This window comes from Salmo salar, chromosome ssa10 (assembly GCF_905237065.1).
Source record: "Salmo salar chromosome ssa10, Ssal_v3.1, whole genome shotgun sequence".
Classification (NCBI taxonomy): Eukaryota; Metazoa; Chordata; class Actinopteri; order Salmoniformes; family Salmonidae; genus Salmo; species Salmo salar.
In genome coordinates, this window is record NC_059451.1 from 19,721,121 (window position 1) to 19,739,188 (window position 18,068).

Consider the following 18,068-nt stretch of genomic DNA (forward strand, 5'->3'; position numbering starts at 1 on the left):
GAGGCGAGATCAGGTGGGAACATTCTAGCAAATGACATGTCACGTGCGTCCACTTACACTACATGACCGAAAGTATGTGGACATCTGCTTGTCATCTCATTCCAAAATCATGGGCATTAATATGGAGTTGGTCCACCCTTTGCTGCTATAACAGCATCCACTCTTCTAGGAGGCTTTCCACTAGTTGTTGGAACATTGCTGCGGGGACTGGCTTCCATTCAGCCACAAGAGCATTAGTGAGGTCGGGCACTGATGTTGGGCGATTAGGTCTGGCTCGCAGTCGGTGTTCCAATTCATCCCAAAGGTGTTCGATGGGGTTGAGGTCAGGGCTCTGTGTAGGCCAGTCAAGTTCTTCCACACAGATCTCAACAAACTATTTCTGTATGATCCTCGCTTTGTGCACGGGGCATTGTCATTCTGAAATAGGAAAGGGCCTTCCCCAAACTGTTGCCACAAAGTTGGAAGCATAGAATCGTCTGTTGTAGTGTTAAGATTTCCCTTCACTGGAACTAAGGGGGCTAGTCTGAACCATGAAAAACAGCCCCAGACCATTATTCCTCCTCCACCAAACTTTACAGTTGGCACGATGGAGTTGGGCAGGTTGCGTTCTCCTGGTATCCGCCAAACCCAGATTCCTCCTGTCAGATGGTGAAGCATGCTTTACACCACTCCAGCGGATTCTTGGTGATTTCATGGTGATTTTAGGCTTGTGAGCAGCTGCTCAGCCATGGAAACCCATTTCATGAAGCTCTCGACAAATAGTTATTGTGCTGATGTTGCTTCCAGAGGCAGTTTGGAACTTGGTGTCGAATGTTGCAACCGAGGGCAGACAATTTTTTACGCCTTACACAGCCCTGTTCTGTTTTTTATTTATTTAACCTTTATTTAACTAGGCAAGTCAGTTAAGAACAAATTCTCATTTACAATGACGGCCTAGGAACAATGGGTTAACTGCGTTGTTCAGGGGCAGAACGACAGATTTTTACCTTGTCAGCTCGGGGATTCGATCTAGCAGCCTTTCGGTTACTGGCCCAACGCTCTAACCACTAGGCTACCTGCCACCCCTCTGTGAGCTTGTGTGGACTACCACTTCGCGGCTGAGCCGTTGTGTCCTAGACATTTCCACTTTACAATAACAGCACTTACAGATGCCCGTGGCAGCTCTGGCAGGGCAGAAATTTGACAAACTGACTTGTTGGAAAGGTGGCATCCGATGACCGTGCCACGTTAAAGGTCACTGAGCTCTTCAGTAAAGCCATTCTAATGCCAACGTTTGTCTATGGAGATTGTGTGGCTGTGTGCTCGATTTAATACCTGTTAACAAGGGTGTGGCTGAAATAGCCAAATCAATTCTTTTGAAGGGGTGTCGACATACTTTTGTATATCAAATCAAACTTTATTTGTCACATGTGCCGAATACAACAAGTGTAGACCTTACCGTGAAATGCTTACTTACAAGCCCTTAACAAACAGTGCAGTTCAAGAAGAGTTAAGAAAATATTTACCAAATAAACTAAAGTAAAAAATAAAACAACATAACAATAATGAGGCTATATACAGGGGGTACCGGTACCGAGTCAGTGTGCGGCGGTACAGGTTAGTTGAGGTAATTTGTACATATCACTAAATTCATAACAACCTAAACATTAAACATATATTCAAAAAAAAATTGTAATTCAATGTCTCCCAGTTTATCGTCGCGATCCATGCGGCGCATCACAACTAAAATGATCACAATACACATTAGCACTTTCTTGAGTGGTTTATCTACTTCCGTTTCTGATACCACACAGCAAAGCAACCCGCAAGTTGGAAAAATCCAACGAATGCGACACACTGCATGCACCGCAACCTAGTCCGGCAGATGAGTTGCGGCGGCGCACATTGCCTCCCATTGAAATGAATGGACTTCCGCCGCAACGCATATGGTTCACCGCAGTTGGTGTGCATGAGGCTTTAAGGCTTTAAGGCAACCTGGTTGCGTTCGCCTGCTTAGACGTTGCATTCATCAGCCAATGGTTGCGTGCCACGTCATCGACTGTGCCGTTGGGTACCAGATTGCTATAACATGATGTGGTAAGCAGATAAATAAAATATCTATCCAGGCACTGTAAGATCTGGCAGGCATCAGTAAAGTCTGAGGAGAGGAACGCACCCAATGACCCTCAGTGCCTCGCACTTAAGATTATAGATGGTTCCCCCTCGTTATAATTGGTTGGCGTTAATAAAAAATTAAACAAGAGGACTTCATTTTTTGGGGTTTAAGAATTTAATGAGCTCAGACTGCCATTATATAAATCGCAGCTAAGCTGCGTTTCATTATTCCACTATCCAGAAACATGTTGGATCATTCAACCAAGATGTTTGGTAACACAGGGGTGTTAAAATTACAAAAGAGTGATGGGTGGTGGACGAGGTGAGGATTTTGTACTATGTTCTAGACATGATGAAAAACAATGACAAGAGCAGATATTTTTTCGCCAGATCTGTAACATTTAATGAACAAAATGTGTCATCTTTACAAATTAATCATAATTTAGAAAATGGAGCTTTGATATATTTAGTGTTCTGTGAATGTCCATAATTGTTTTTGAAGCAGTTCTCATGAAAGCTAGAATCCTTAGTTGCTACATAAATGGACTTATAAATGAATGATATAGCTATATGCATTGATTCTTGAAGAATAACTTATAAATGCCTAATGAGCTTTAGTTGAACTGTCGTACCCCATCAGAACCCAAAATATAAGCTTGTAATAATCACATTTTTGTAAACAAACACTGTGTAGCCTCAAAACAGGGTTAAAACTATAATTCTGATATCATGGAGGGTCAGTCCAATGCGCTCGCTTTGAATTTGCCCATCCCTCAGCTTTTTACCAAAACATAGGCGGTGTGACTGCTTTGTTTTTGTTTCAATTAAGGATTCCAGCTTTTAGTTCAATTGACATCAAAGTTGCCAGTGTTGGTAAAATATCCATAGTTTTGATCAAAAATAGCATTCATTAAAAAGGTACATGCAATACAAATAAAATGCTTGCTTTACTGCAAGTACCAAACCATGATGTTTTTATTAGAATATCCAGCAAAATGAACTTCCTCTCTTGGAATTAGGCATTTAGAAAGGTGTGAGCCCTGGTTTGCAGAAGCCATTGTCTGAATTTCCATGTCTGAAGGCAGGTCTGACAGTGGCCTTCCAACCTACCTCTCCAAAGAAAATGTTATTCCAACAGAAAAAAAAGTTATCCTCGAAGGCTAAAGTTAATAGCATTTCACATCTCCCATTTAAGAGGCAAAGTCTGTGCTCTGGAACTGTATTGTAGTTCTGTAGAACTGTAATTGTAGTTCTGCAGTTCTGGAACTTTGTGCCTTAGAGTTGTAGTTCTGGAATGGTGTGCTCCAGCATTCTGGTTTTGTAGTCCTGAAACTGTGTTTTCTAATCTAAAGTTCTGTAGCTGGACCCCACTCGAAGTCCTCAGTCTCGTTATTGTCATCGGAGCTGTCACTGCCTTGGATCTGAGTGCGTCTCGTCTGGACAGCCTGGTGGTGAGCCAACCTATGAGGAGATAGAAGTGAAAAACATAATTTACTCTCACTTCAGTCTTACTCAACTTGGATCGAACAATTTGGACTAGAAGTAGTTTCTCACCTTCCAGTTGCTAAGGTTGGTTTATAGACATGGATTTTGATGATTATCCAATTAAACAAATAGCGTCACACATATTAATATTATCAGATATAGGCCTACTTCACTTACACGATGAATGATGGGGAAGCTTTCCTCTCCTGAGGTTCCGCCATATGGGCCTGAAAGAGGGAACGTAGTCATGGGTCAAAATCACTGGAGACATAAGTTAACAGAGTATTTGAGCCTTTGGAAGTAAACTAAGAGCTTATGGAAGATCTGTAAGAGTTTAGTGATATGATGGACTGAGACAGTCCCATCAATACCTGTTGGAGTTTCTTCTCTATGACTGACATTGTGATGGATGGGGGGCTCTCTGGCAGCAGCTCGGCTGACGGGGGCTCAGGGACAAAGATTCTGGGGTCAGGGGCTATGAAGTCAGGGTGTTCGTCCGACTGGGTGGTGGGAACAGCCGGGTCAATGGCGCTGAAGTCCGAATCTGAAAAGCTATGATAGGACGGGGTGTCATCGGTGACGACATCGTGAGGAGAGCTGTCAGATGGACGACGGGTTGACCTGGGCTCAGGCACATGCATCAGGGGTGGGACCTCTCCCAGAGGCTCGGGGGATGGGTCGGGGCTGTGGTACTCGGCGGCAGGCTCTGAGGAGCGGGCCAGAGCGTTGGGCCTGGACATCCGGGGCTGGTTGCTGGAGTCAAATGGTTCCTCCAGGTCCTCATTGTCAGTGTAGACCTCTCCGTCTGTAAACGCCTCTCCATCCGTGTCCTCTAGGTCGCTGGCAGCACTCAGGTAGTCAGAGTGAGTCCGGTCCAACGCATCCAGCTCCTCCTCGCCGCCTCCCTCCAACTAAACACACAGACATGCATTTACTTTAGTCTTTATTCTGCCAGGTAATTCATTGAGAGCAAATTCCCGGTTTGACTGTGAGCTGGGATCTGTCTGTCTTACCGTGACTTCTGAGACCCAGACAGGTTTGGCCTGCTGGTGTCTGATCTTGTCTTTCAGAGTCTCATACCACACATTAGAGCTGGGCTGGAGGGCAATACGAGCTGGGAAGTATGGGAACGATGGGACATAGTTATGAATAAAACTATAAAACCACTTGACCTTTTTTAACAGATAAACTACTTAATGGCAAAAACAACACATACAGTTGAAGTCAGAAGTTTACATAAACAAGTTTTAATGACGCCAACCTAAGTGTTTCAACCACTCCACAAATTTATTGTTAACAAACTATAGTTTTGGCAAGTCGGTTAGGACATCTACTTTGTGCATGACAAGTAATGCAACAATTGTTTACAGACAGATTATTTCACTGTATCACAATTCCAGTGGGTCAGAAGTTTACATACACTAAGTTGACTGTGCCTTTAAACAGCTTGGAAAATTCCAGAAAATTATGTCATGGCTTTAGAAGCTTCTGATAGGCTAACTGACATCATTTGAGTCAATTGGAGGTGTACCTGTGGATGTATTTCAAGGCCTACCTTCAAACTCGGTGCCTCTTTGCTTGACATCATGGGAAAATCAAAAGAAATATGCCAAGACCTCAGAACAAAATTGTAGACCTCCACAAGTCTGGTCATCCTTGGGAGCAATTTCCAAATGCCTGAAGGTACCACGTTCATCTGTACAAACAATAGTACGCAGGTATAAACACCATGGGACCACGCAGCCGTCATACCGCTCAGGAAGGAGACGCGTTCTGTCTCCTAGAGATGAACGTACTGTGGTGCGAAAAGTGCAAATCAATCCCAGAACAACAGCAAAGGACCTTGTGAAGATGCTGGAGGAAACAGGTACAAAAGTGATCTATATCCACAGTAAAACGAGTCCTATATCGACATAACCTGAAAGGCCGCTCAGCAAGGAAGAAGCCACTGCTCCAAAACCGCCATAAAAAAGCCAGACTACGGTTTGCAACTGCACATGGAGAAATGTCCTCTGGTCTGATGAAACAAAAATAGAACTGTTTGGCCATAATGACCATCGTTATGTTTGGAGGATAAAGGGGGAGGCTTGCAAGCCAAAGAACACCATCTCAAAATTCACCCAACTTATTGTGGGAAGCTTGTGGAAGGCTACCTGAAACGTTTGACCCAAGTTAAACAATTTAAAGGCAATGCTACCAAATACTAATTGAGTGTATGTAAACTTCTGACCCACTGGGAATGTGATGAAAGAAATAAAAGCTGAAATAAATAATTCTCTCTACTATTATACTGACATTTCACATTCTTAAAATAAAGTGGTGATCCTAACTGACCTAAGACAGGAATTGTGAAAAACTGAGTTTAAATGTATTTGGCTAAGGTGTATGTAAACTTTCGACTTCAACTGTATGTGATTTGATAACAGAGGTGTGTGTGTGTTTACCTGCGAACAGATGGCCGCAGTGCTTCCTCATCTTGAGGGCCTGTGCGTAGAGGCGTCTGGAGCTCTTGTTGGAGTTGGGGCACATCCTCTGCCTCATGGCCTTGACGTCCTTCCTACTGTGTGGGTCCAGGAACAGCACCATGGGGTGGTACTGGATGTAGTTCAGACGCTCCACTGCAGTAGGAGTAATGTCCAGCAGAGGGTGCTTGTTCTGGACACAGAGGCGTGACGAAACATACAATTAGGCATTGTTCTTCAGTTGCGAGGTGCAAAAATGGAGGAATTCAGATATTACGTTATTGTTTTAGCAATACCCACAGAGTTTTTAATCTACGGTGTGCGACATGGTTCAATGTGCCAATAAACCAGCACAATCTACTTGTTTTTTTTCTCTCCATTTGTCGCCGTCTTGGAGCTAGAGTTAACTTCTAATGCAGATACAAAAAAAGAGTAATGGAGAGCACAGTATAATACGGCGAACTTAGAAAATGAAACATTTGTGGTAAGTACATGGGAGCTGTCATCTTTATGCATGTCCGCCATTCTGGTCCTGGATAGACATACATAGACATATGCTTGTTTGTATGTCTCACACCACAACAGGTCACATCATCCCAGTTTGTTTCATCACCTTCTCTGCAATCCTTCGGACTGTGTCCAGCTTGATGACCGTGGAAGCGGTGTCTGCTCCGCTACTACGAGGAACCATCTCTGCCACCTCATATTCATCAGGCATCTCTCTGGCCAGTTTCTCCATGGCCACATCATTCAAAGGACCCAAGATGACGATTGGCCGTTTGAAATTAGCTGGAGATAAACATGGGTCCACGTACATGCGTTGATTCACAATACAAAATGTTTAGTACACAAACTTGTTTAAAAGTGTTTGACTATTATGTAATATAACCTTCTCTGAGCAGAACTCTCTCGTACGCTGGGAATTTGCCCTGGATAGTGAGTTGGAGCAGGTCATCACGGGTCCGGCGTACGTTCTTCTTAGCTCCTCTGAGCCCCCGTAGTTTCCAGAACTCTGCCCTGGGCCCTGAGACCTGGCGATCCCCTCCTCCTCCACTGGCCCTCTGAGCCTGCTCTATACTGGCCAGTGTCTCAGCCCTGGGTGAGAGAGAACGATTGTAGAATTACTGCTACCCTAATGACAGTATGAGGCTGCGTTTACATAGGCAGCTCAATTCTGATCTTTTTTTCTTTGACCAATCAGATCAGCCGTTTGCCAATAATTGGGTAAAATTTCAGAATTGGGCTGACTGTGTAAATGCAGCATAAGTATACAAATTGGAAATATGTTGCCATCAGATGTCATCCTTTTTAACCTAATGTATCATCTTTTTACGTTTGTCCTTTTACATCCAAATTCAAGCAATCATATAATCAATAACTCACTCATTCTAGTCTCAACTCACCCGGCCTGGTTGGGGATGGTGCCCTTGTCCAGCTCGTGCAGGTCGTTGCCCATGCGTATAGCCAGCCACTTCCCCAGCTTGCCCCTGTGCATGGTGTCCACCACCCTGAACACCTCTCCCCTGGTGAAGGCTAAGCTGTTGTGGCCCTCTGCCTCGTTGTCAAAGTGGGTCCGGATGTAGAACGAGTCCCCCAAGTTGGACTTCAGTATCTTCTTGTATACTGACAAGAGAGGAAGAATAATTTAGGAATAATTTAATCATTTGTATGTACCTTATTTGTTACTGGGTAGAGTTATTACAGAGTAATTGTCATACGGGCAAGTCCTCTGAAATCAACCGCAATTCTTCCCCCCTGCACCTGCTTCAGCCTCTAAGGACGTTATACTCACTGTCCATCTTGTTCTGAGTACGGATGTCCACCGGCTCCCCTCTCTTTATGTTGATCAGGAACATAGCAGCTTCCTCACGGTTGAAATGACCAAAGTCCACCCCATTTACCTACAACAAGACCATAGCCCATAAGTGGGTGGGAGATGTGTTGCATATACTTGTACTGTAGATAGTGACCACTGAAGTGCTGATTTACACTAACACTTGTCCCAGAGAGCTAGTGTGCACAGGCTTTTGCTTCAGCACGGCATAGAAAAAAACTGAATTAACTAATAAAGATCTTAATTGAATCAGATGTGTTAGTGCTGGGCAGGAACAAAAGCCTGCACACCATGTACCGGTGGTGACCGCTACAGTGAGTCTCACCTGCATGATCTGGTCCCCCTCCTTCATGCCTTGCTCATGGGCAGGACTGTTGGGCTGAACCCCCCCAACGAAGATGCCCACGTCATTACCCCCCACCAGCCTCAGGCCTACGCTGCCCTCCTTCACAAACGACACTGTGTTCAGATCGGAGCTGTATCTGAGAGAAGGTAGTACAGATCAAAAGGAGTATTTATGAAAAGGAGCATTGTCCAGTCATATTCAATAGACTACAGGATACCGAACAAATAAATCACTTATGGTGGTCTGCATTGCGAATGGGTTGTACATTTTTTACAAGGCTATACTGTATGGGTATAAATAAATTAACTTACCCAAAGTTAGGTGTGGGGATAGAGTCTGGGGGTAAGGAGTAGATGGGTTCCTCTGTCTTGGCTGAAATGGAAATAACAATTTAGACCTTCCTTCCATCCACAGAGTTACTAATACATTATAAAGAGGACATTGGAGAGCTGATATAAGAGAGTTGGTACTTACAGTAGGCTGGAGGGTTGCTCTTCACTGATATCCCATAGCGGACAGTTCCATTGGCTTTGCGTGGAATACTACAAAAGAGAAGAGATACCATTCACTGACATTTCCACAATAAGTGAGTTAGAGGTCAGAGAAGGTGGAAGTGTACACACACACACTTGTGATCAGATTGACTTGAATAGTGACATGACTTGTCACAGAGGACGTGTCTTGGAGGTGTGCATTCCTTTTGTTTATGGTGGTTTATTAAACTGTCCGTTCTTTACCTGGTTGTCTATAGTGGTTTCTAGAAGATACTGTAAACTGGTGTTTTACCTGTGGTTGCTCTCCACATCAGTACTCCCAGACCTCCGAGGGGGTGAAGGTGCACGGTCTGACTCAGAGGAATCTGAAGAGAGCAAAAACACAGAGGATGAGGATACAGACTTCCAACCCCAAGTTCCATCTTACTAGACAGTGCCCATCTTTCATAGGAGGGACACTGACCTGAGACTGGTCTGGAGGGGGTCATGCCTCGTTGAGGGGGGTCCTGTCTCACTACTGGAGCTGGAGAAGACTGCATCTCAGGCAGAGCTCTGGAAGAGAGAGAGGAGAGCAATCATACTCAATACAATGCCCTTATCGTGTCAACTACTATAGAAATCCTATAGTTAAATACTAGCTAATTGGACTGAAAGGGGTTATCAAGAGTGTGACGTTGACCGACTTCAAACAGTGTGTGATCTTAGCATGCAGAACTATGTATGTTAAATGTGTCAATGTTGATTCAGTTCCTTGTCCAAATAGACCAACCAGTCTAGCATCCTGGATTTATCCTCCGAACATATTATGTTCTGAAGCACTCAGCTATTGAAACAGTTTTTAATCAACATGTATGTGTACCAACGTCTTTAACTTGCCATTTTGCACTCAACTAAGTTTACGAATCGCAGAATTATCTTGGCCAGTTTCATCTCCTGTTAACGGGGTGGTGTGTTCGTCTGTCAGCATTACCTGTAACTGTTCTTGGATCGCCGGGAACTGGAGCCTCCACTGTCTGCAAATTCTTGTCGAGGTACAGATGCATAACTTGCCTCTGACTCTGATCCTGAGCGCTCTGGGGACATGGCCAGACACACATACAGTACCAGTCAAAGGTTTGGACACACCTACTCATTCAAGGGTTTTTCTTTATTTTTACTATTTTCTACATTGTAGAATAATAGTGAAGACATCAAAACTATGAAATAACACATATAGAACCATTCAAAGTAGCCACCCTTTGCCTTGATGACAGCTTTGCACACTCTTGGCATTCTCTCAACCAGCTTCATGAGGTAGTCACCTGGAATGCATTTCAATTAAGAGGTGTGCCATGTTAAAAGTTAATTTGTGGAATTTCTTTCATTCTTAATGCGTTTGAGCCAATCAGTTATGTTGTGACAAGACAGTGGTGGTATACAGAAGATAGCCCTATATGGTAAAATATCAAGTCCATATTATGACAAGAACAGCTCAAATAAGCAAAGAGAAACAGTCCATCATTACTTTAAGACATGAAGGTCAGTCAATACGGAAAATGTCAAGAACTTTTCAAGTTTCTTCAAGTGCAGTCGCAAAAACCATCAAGCGCTATGAGGACCACCACAGGAAAGGAAGACCTAGAGTTACCTCTGCTGCAGAGGATAAGTTCATTAGAGTCAACTACACCTCAGATTGCAGCCCAAATAAATGCTTCACAGAGTTTAAGTAACAAACATCTCAACATCAACTGTTCAGAGAACACTGCATGAAATCAGGCCTTCGTGGTCGAATTGCTGCAAAGAAACCACTATTAAAAGGACACCAATAATAAGAAGAGACTTGCTTGGACCAAGAAACACAAGACATGGACATCAGACCGGTGGTAATCTGTCCTTTGGTCTGATGAGTCCAAATTTGAGATTTTTGGTTGCAACCGCCGTCTTTGTGAGACGCAGAGTAGGTGAACGGATGATCTCTGCATGTATGGTTCCCACCGTGAAGCATGGAGGAGGAGGTGTGATGGTGTGGGGGTGCTTTGCTGGTGACACTGTGTGATTTATTTAGAATTCAAGGCACACTTAACCAGCATGGTTACCACAGCATTCTGCAGCGATATGCCATCCCATCTGGTTTGCACTTAGTGGACCTATCATTTGTTTTTCAACAAGACAATGACCCAAAACACACCTCCAGGCTGTGTAAGGACAATTTGACTAAGGAGGAGAGTGATGGAGTGCTGCATCAAATGACCTGGCCTCTACAATCACCCAACCTTTTATTTAACTAGGCAAGTCAGTTAAGAACAAATTCTTATTTACAATGACGGCCTACCCCAGCTAAACCCTAACCCGACGCTGGGCCAATTGTGCGCCACCCTATGGGACTCCCAATCATGGCCGGTTGTGATAAAGCCTGGAATCGAACCAGGGTCTGTAGTGACACCTCTAGCACTAAAATGCAGTGCCATAGACTGCTGCGCCACTTGAGATGGTTTGGGATGAGTTGGACTGCAGAGTGAAGGAAAAGCAGCCAACAAGGGCTCAGCATATGTGGGAACTCCTTCAAGACTGTTGGAAAAGCATTCCTCATGAAGCTGGTTGCGAGAATGCCAAGAGTGTGCAAAGCTGTCATCAAGGCAAAGGGTGGCTACTTTGAAGAACCTTAAATATAAAATATATTTTGATCCGTTTAACACTTTTTTGGTTACTACAGGATTCCATATGCGTTATTTCATAGTTTTGATGTCTTCACTATTATACTACAATGTAGAAAATAGTACAAATAAAGTAAAACCCTTGAATAAATCGATGTCCAAACTTTTGATTTGTACTGTAGGTAAACAAAAACAAAATCATAAACATACCAAACATGAGCAATAATATAGGCATAAGTTACACGAAAGTAATTGTCAATATGCACACAGCGCACCTTTAGCATGGTTGCTCATTGTGACACTGGGGGCCTTCCACTTGGGGGGCTCCACTTGGGGCTCCACAGCTACTAAAGGAGTGGCTCTGGAATAGAAGAGGGAGTTGGGAGTGAGGGAGGAGGAAGACAATATATTCACCTCAGGACATCTGGGGGAGCTGTCTCACATTGCAAGACCCTACTGGCTGATCACAGTTGGTAATTAAGAATTACAAGGATCATTGTTGCTTTAAATGGGACAATTGCATTTTACTTGTTATCCATGCCGTGGATGCTAACCCTAACTCATCCATGTATAGTTCCAAATGCATTTGAGATCCTTTTCGAATTAGACCAATATAATGCTCATTCATTATCAGGCATTCTATGTTATCTTTATCATGCTGCTGATTACTTTGTAAGGGCCAGATTCAGCCACATATACAGTAGAGGGATGTGCTTAGTGAAAGTCGCTTTTATTTTATTGGCAAACAAAACCTCACAGTCTTGAGAGTTCTGATTAAAAACAGACAACCTCTCTTTCAAAACTCTGGTAAAAGACCAAGTCCATATTATAGCAAGAACAGCTCAAATAAGCAAAGAGAAATGACAGTCCATTACTTTAAGACATGAAGGTCAGTCAATAATGAATGAGTAGTTGTGTCCAAACTTTTGACTGGTACTTTACGTTCTACGTGAAGGCCTGGTATGGCAACTGCTCGGCCTCCGACCGCAAGGCACTACAGAGGGTAGTGCGTACGGCCCAGTACATCAGTGAGGCCAAGCTTCGTGCCATCAATGACCTCTATACCAGGCGGTGTCAGAGGAAGGCCCTAAAAATTGTCAGACTCCAACCACCCTAGTCATATACTGTTCTCTCTGTTACCGCACGGCAAGCGGTACCGGACCACCAAGTCTAGGTCCTAAAGGCTTCTACCCCCAAACCATAAGACTCCTTCATGTAATAGTACCTGCAAAACACCAGTCTCAACATCAACAGTGAAGAGGCGACTCCGGGATGCTGGCCTTCTAGGCAGAGTTGCAAAGAAAAAGCCATATCTCAGACTGGCCAATAAAAATAAAAGATTAAGATGGGCAAAAGAACAGACACTGGACAGAGGAACTCTGCCTAGAAGGCCAGCATCCTGGAGTCGCCTCTTCACTGTTGACGTTGAGACGAGTGTTTGACGGGTACCATTTAATGAAGCAGCCAGTTGAGGACTTGTGGTGTGTCTGTTTCTCAAACCAGACACTAATGTAGTTGTCCTCTTGCTCAGTTGCGCACCGGGGCCTCCCACTCCTCTTTCCATTCTGGTTAGAGCCAGTTTGCGCTGTTCTGTCAAGGGAGTAGTACACAGCGTTGTACGAGATCTTGAGTTTCTATGCAATTTATCGCATGGAATAGCCTTCATTTCTCAGAACAAGAACAGACTGACGAGTTCCAGAAGAAAGTTATTTGTTTCTGGCCATTTTGAGCCTGTAATTGAACCCACAAATGCTGACGCTCCAGATACGAAACTAGTCTAAAGAAGGCCAGTTTTATTGCTTCTTTAAATCAGCACAACAGTTTTCAGCTGTGCTAACATAATTGCAAAAGGGTTTCCTAATGATCAATTAGGCTTAACTTGGATTACACAAGCTAACAACACAACGTGCCAATGGAACACAGGAGTGATAGTTGCTGATAATGGGCCTCTGTACGCCTATGTAGATATTCCATAAAAAAAAATAAGCTGCCGTTTCCAGCTACAATAGTCATTTACAACATTAACAATGTCTACACTGTTTTTCTGATCAATTTGATGTTATTTTAATGGACCAAAAATGAGCTTTTCTTTCAAAAACAAGGACATTTCTAAGTGACCCCAAATTTTTTAACGGTAGTGTACACATTACCTCGACTAACCGGTGCCCCCGCACATTGACTCTGTACCGGTACCCCCTGTATATAGCCTCGCTACTGTTATTTTACTGCTGCTCTTTAACTATGTTATTTTTATATTTTTTACTTAACAGTTATTTTTCTTAAAACTGCATTGTTGGTTAAGGGCTTGTAAGTAAGCATTTCACGGTAAGGTCTACACCTGTTGTATTCGGCGCATGTGACAAATTAAATTTGATTTGATTTGAGTTAGCACAAGTTAGGGGTTAGGCCTCATCTGTACCTGTATCTGCTCCGGGAGTCCTGCCTGTGGGTGGTGCCCTGTCTCTGGGGGGGCCCGGAGCTGCTGTCCGACTCAGTCTCAGAGTCTGGGGAGAGAGCAGGGGTAATGCTCCAATTATGTGGCCCTTTCTACCCCCTTTGAATGTACTTATAATGTTATGTCAAGGTGTTCCTGTTGTGGAAGTTGAGGCAAGGGGTGTAGCGTTACTGACCTGGAGGTGGGGCTTTGACAGGAGAGGAGACACGTCGGGGGGGATCCTGACGAATGGAGATGGGGGAGGCGCTCAGTGTTCCAGGGTGGGGCAGGTCAGGGAGCACTTTGTATCTGGAGTGGTCCTCTGTGACTCGGGAACTCTCTCCTCTTCTGGGGGGTGGCGAGGCACTGCGGTCCGAGTCCGACTCTGACACCACTGCACAGAGAGAGAAACAGGGAAGGAGAGAGAGAGAGAACATGTTATTATCATCATTATCAACTCATCGAGAATGTGTCATTTGATGAGATTTCCCTATAGTCCGTTGTGCGTTTACCTTTACGAGTTCGCAAGGCGGAGGAGGGACGGGAAGGACGTGGGGCGGCCCAGTCGAGGACGGCAGGTGAGGCTTTGGGGTTGGGGAGCATGGACAGCCCTGAAAGAGTTCTACAGCAAGAAAGAAACACACCTCAATGAAACACACAAACACAGATCTCAAAATATCTAAACAACAGTGTCTGGTTTGAGGTTGAACCCACCTGTATTTGTCAGCTATGTCTGGGCTTTCCTTCCTGACAAGAGGGGGTGAGGCACTGCGGTCAGACTCGGACTCTGAGGGGGCTGGAGAAAAACAACACACAGTTCAGGTCAAGCGCGACAGGGTACAGATTACACACGAGTGGGATGGGCCAATGTTCATGAAGGAGTTGAGACCCTCGTCTCTGGACTGACCTCGGCGAGAGGGATAGGCTTTAGCAGCAGGCCGGGACAGTGTCGAATGCACTGGGGATTGGTCACGAGACTTAGCTACTAGAGGTTGCTCAGCTCTTCTGCAACAGAACAGAGAGAGAAAGCCTCATCATACACACAGTTGAAGTCAGAAGTCTAAGACAAAAAGGCTTCTCAACAGTTTTTACCCCCAAGCCATAAGACTCCTGAACAGGTAATCAAATGGCTACCCGGACTATTTGCATTGTGTCCCACCCACCACCCGCCAACCCTTCTTTTACGCTACTGCTACTCTGTTCATCATATATGCATAGTCACTTTAACCATATCTACATGTACATACTACCTCAATCAGCCCGACTAACCGGTGTCTGTATGTAGCCTCGCTACTGTATATAGCCTGTCTTTTTACTGTTGTGTTATTTATTTACCTACCCATTGTTCACCTAATACCTTTTTTTTGCACTATTGGTTAGAGCCTGTAAGTAAGCATTTCACTGTAAGGTCTACACCTGTTGTATTCAGCGCACGTGACAAATAAACTTTGATTTGAGAAGTTTACATATACCTTAGCCAAATACATTTAAAAACTCAGTTTCACAATTTCTGACATTTAATCCTAGTAAAAATTCCCTGTACTAGGTCAGTTAGGATCACCACTTTATTTTAAGAATGTGAAATAGTAGAGAGAATGATTTATTTCAGCTTTTATTTCTTTCATCACATTCCCAGTGTGTCAGAAGTTTACATACACTCAATTAGTATTTGGTAGCATTTCCTTTAAATTGTTTAACTTGGGTAAAATGTTTCAGGTAGCCTTCCACAAGCTTCCCACAATAAGTTGGGTGAATTTTGGCCCATTCCTCCTGACAGAGCTGGTCTAACTGAGTCAGGTTTGTAGGCCTCCTTGCTCGCACACACTTTTTCAGTTCTGCCCACAGATGTTATAGGATTGAGGTCAGGGCATTGGGATGGCCACTCCAATACCTTGACTTTGTTGTCCTTAAGCCATTTTGCCACAACTTTGGAAGTATGCTTGGGGTCATTGTACATTTGGAAGACCCATTTGCAACCAAGCTATAACTTCTTTGGGATAGGGGGCAGTATTTTCACGGACGGATAAAAAACATACCGATTTAATCTGGTTACTACTCTTGCTCAGAAATGAGAATATGCATGTAATTAGTAGATTTGGATAGAAAACACTAACGTTTCTAAAACTGTTTTAATGGTGTCTGTGAGTATAACAGAACTCATATGGCAGGCCAAAACTTGAGAAGATTCCATACAGGAAGTGCCCTGTCTGACAATTTGTTGTCCTTCTGTTGCATCTCTATCGAAAATACAGCATCTGTGCTGTAAGGTGACATTTAAGGCTTCCATTGGCTCCCTAAAGCCGCCAGAAAGTGGAATGGGGTGTCTGCTGTCTCTGGGCGAAGAACAGCAGCAGAATTTGTGAGTGGTCAGCCTGGGGACAGTGACACTGGAGATGCGGTCACGAGACTACTCCATTTTTTTCTTTCAGCCTTTGAATGAATACAACGTTGCCCGGTTGGAATATTATCGCTATTTTACGAGAAAAATAGCATAAAAATTGATTTTAAACAGCGTTTGACATGCTTCTAAGTACGGTAATGGAATACCCTTCGGATAGTGACCTGAACGCACGAACAAAACGGAGCCATTTGAATATAACTATGGATTATTTGGAACCAAAACAACATTTGTTGTTGAAGTAGAAGTCCTGGGAGTGCATTCTGATGAAGAACAGCAAAGGTAATCCAATTTTTCTAATAGTAATTCTGAGTTTAGGTTGTCCCAAACTTGGTGGGTGTCAAAATAGCTAGCCGATGGCCGAGCTATGTACTCAGAATATTGCAAAATGTGCTTTCGCCGAAAAGCTATTTTAAAATCTGACACCGCGATTGCATAAAGGAGTTTTGTATCTTTAATTCTTCAAATAATTGTTGTGTATTTTGTGAACGTTTATCATGAGTAATTTAGTAAATTCACCGGAAGTTTTCAGTGGGTATGCTAGTTCTGAACGTCACATGCTAATGTAAAAAGCTGGTTTTTGATATAAATATGAACTTGATTGAACAAAACATGCATGTATTGTATAACAATGTCCTAGGAGTGTCATCTGTTGAAGATCATCATAGGTTAGTGCTGCATTTAGCTGTGGTTTGGGTTTTTGTGACATATATGCTTGCTTTGAAAATGGCTGTGTGATTATTTTTTGGCTGGGTACTCTCCTGACATAATCTAATGTTTTGCTTTTGCTGTAAAGCCTTTTTGAAATCGGACAATGTGGTTAGATTAACGAGAGTCTTATCTTTAAAATGGTGTAAAATAGTTGATTGTTTAAGAAAATTAAATTGTGGTATTTTAGTTGGTTTTGTATTTCGCGCCGTGCGATGCCATTGGCTGTTGGCTAGGGGTTCCGCAGGCGGAATGTCTGTCCTCAACAGGTTAACTTCCTGACTGATGACTTGATGTTGCTTCAATATATCCACATCGTTTTCCTTCCTCATGATGCCATCTATTTTGTGAAGTGCACCAGTCCCTCCTGCAGCAAAACACCCCCACAACATGATGCTGCCACCCCCATGCTTCACGGTTGGTATGGTGTTCTTCGGCTTGCAAGCATTGCCCTTTTTCCTCCAAACATAACAATGGTCATTACGGCCAAACAAGTTCTATTTTTGTTTCATCAGACTAGAGAACATTTCTCCAAAAAGTACAATCTTTGTCCACATGTGCAGTTGTAAACCATAGTCTGGCTTTTTTATGGCGGTTTTGGAGCAATGGCTTCTTCCTTGCTGAGCGGCCTTTCAGGTTATGTCGATATAGGACTCATTTTACTGTGGATATAGATACTAGATATCTTCACAAGGTCCTTTGCTGTTGTTCTGGGATTGATTTGCACTTCTCGCACTAAAGTACGTTAATCTCTAGGAGACAGAACACGTCTCCTTCCTGAGCGGTATGACGGCTGCATGGTCCCAGGGTGTTTATACTTGCGTACTATTGTTTGTACAGATTAACGTGGTCCCTCCAGGCGTTTGGAAATTTCTCCCAAGGATGAACCAGACTTGTGGAGGTCTTCAATTTTTTTTCTGAGGTCTAGGCTGATTTATTTTGATTTTCCCATGATGTCAAGCAAAGAGGCACTGAGTTTGAAGGTAGGCCTTGAAATACATCCACAGATACACCTCCAATTGACTCAAATTACGTCAATTAGCCTATCAGAAGCTTCTAAAGCCATGACATCATTTTCTGGAATTTTCCAAGCCGTTTAAAAGCACAGTCAACTTAGTGTATGTAAACTTCTGACCCACCGGAATTGTGATACAGTGAATTATAAGTGAAATAATCTGTC

At 43.5% G+C, this 18,068-nt stretch overlaps 1 protein-coding gene across 5 annotated transcripts in view; it reads right to left on the reverse strand.

The window, feature by feature from the left end:
• Window positions 1-2,470: 2,470 nt before the first annotated feature.
• LOC106613722 (tight junction protein ZO-3) overlaps window positions 2,471-18,068 on the reverse strand; it is a 28,761-nt gene continuing 13,163 nt past the window's right edge. For all 5 annotated transcript variants that reach the window (XM_014216272.2, XM_014216269.2, XM_014216267.2 and 2 more), the window contains exons 9-29: window positions 14,690-14,787; window positions 14,497-14,578; window positions 14,295-14,404; window positions 13,979-14,176; window positions 13,768-13,852; window positions 11,624-11,709; window positions 9,686-9,788; window positions 9,179-9,267; window positions 9,008-9,080; window positions 8,696-8,763; window positions 8,533-8,593; window positions 8,201-8,357; window positions 7,834-7,942; window positions 7,445-7,664; window positions 6,931-7,136; window positions 6,655-6,830; window positions 6,024-6,234; window positions 4,593-4,693; window positions 3,951-4,490; window positions 3,757-3,806; window positions 2,471-3,555 (exon numbers count right to left, since the gene is read on the reverse strand). In XM_014216272.2, coding sequence (XP_014071747.2) covers window positions 3,441-3,555; window positions 3,757-3,806; window positions 3,951-4,490; window positions 4,593-4,693; window positions 6,024-6,234; window positions 6,655-6,830; window positions 6,931-7,136; window positions 7,445-7,664; window positions 7,834-7,942; window positions 8,201-8,357; window positions 8,533-8,593; window positions 8,696-8,763; window positions 9,008-9,080; window positions 9,179-9,267; window positions 9,686-9,788; window positions 11,624-11,709; window positions 13,768-13,852; window positions 13,979-14,176; window positions 14,295-14,404; window positions 14,497-14,578; window positions 14,690-14,787 — 2,938 coding nt within the window. In that variant the 3' untranslated portion in view covers window positions 2,471-3,440. The remainder of the gene's footprint in view (window positions 3,556-3,756; window positions 3,807-3,950; window positions 4,491-4,592; window positions 4,694-6,023; window positions 6,235-6,654; window positions 6,831-6,930; window positions 7,137-7,444; window positions 7,665-7,833; window positions 7,943-8,200; window positions 8,358-8,532; window positions 8,594-8,695; window positions 8,764-9,007; window positions 9,081-9,178; window positions 9,268-9,685; window positions 9,789-11,623; window positions 11,710-13,767; window positions 13,853-13,978; window positions 14,177-14,294; window positions 14,405-14,496; window positions 14,579-14,689; window positions 14,788-18,068) is intronic.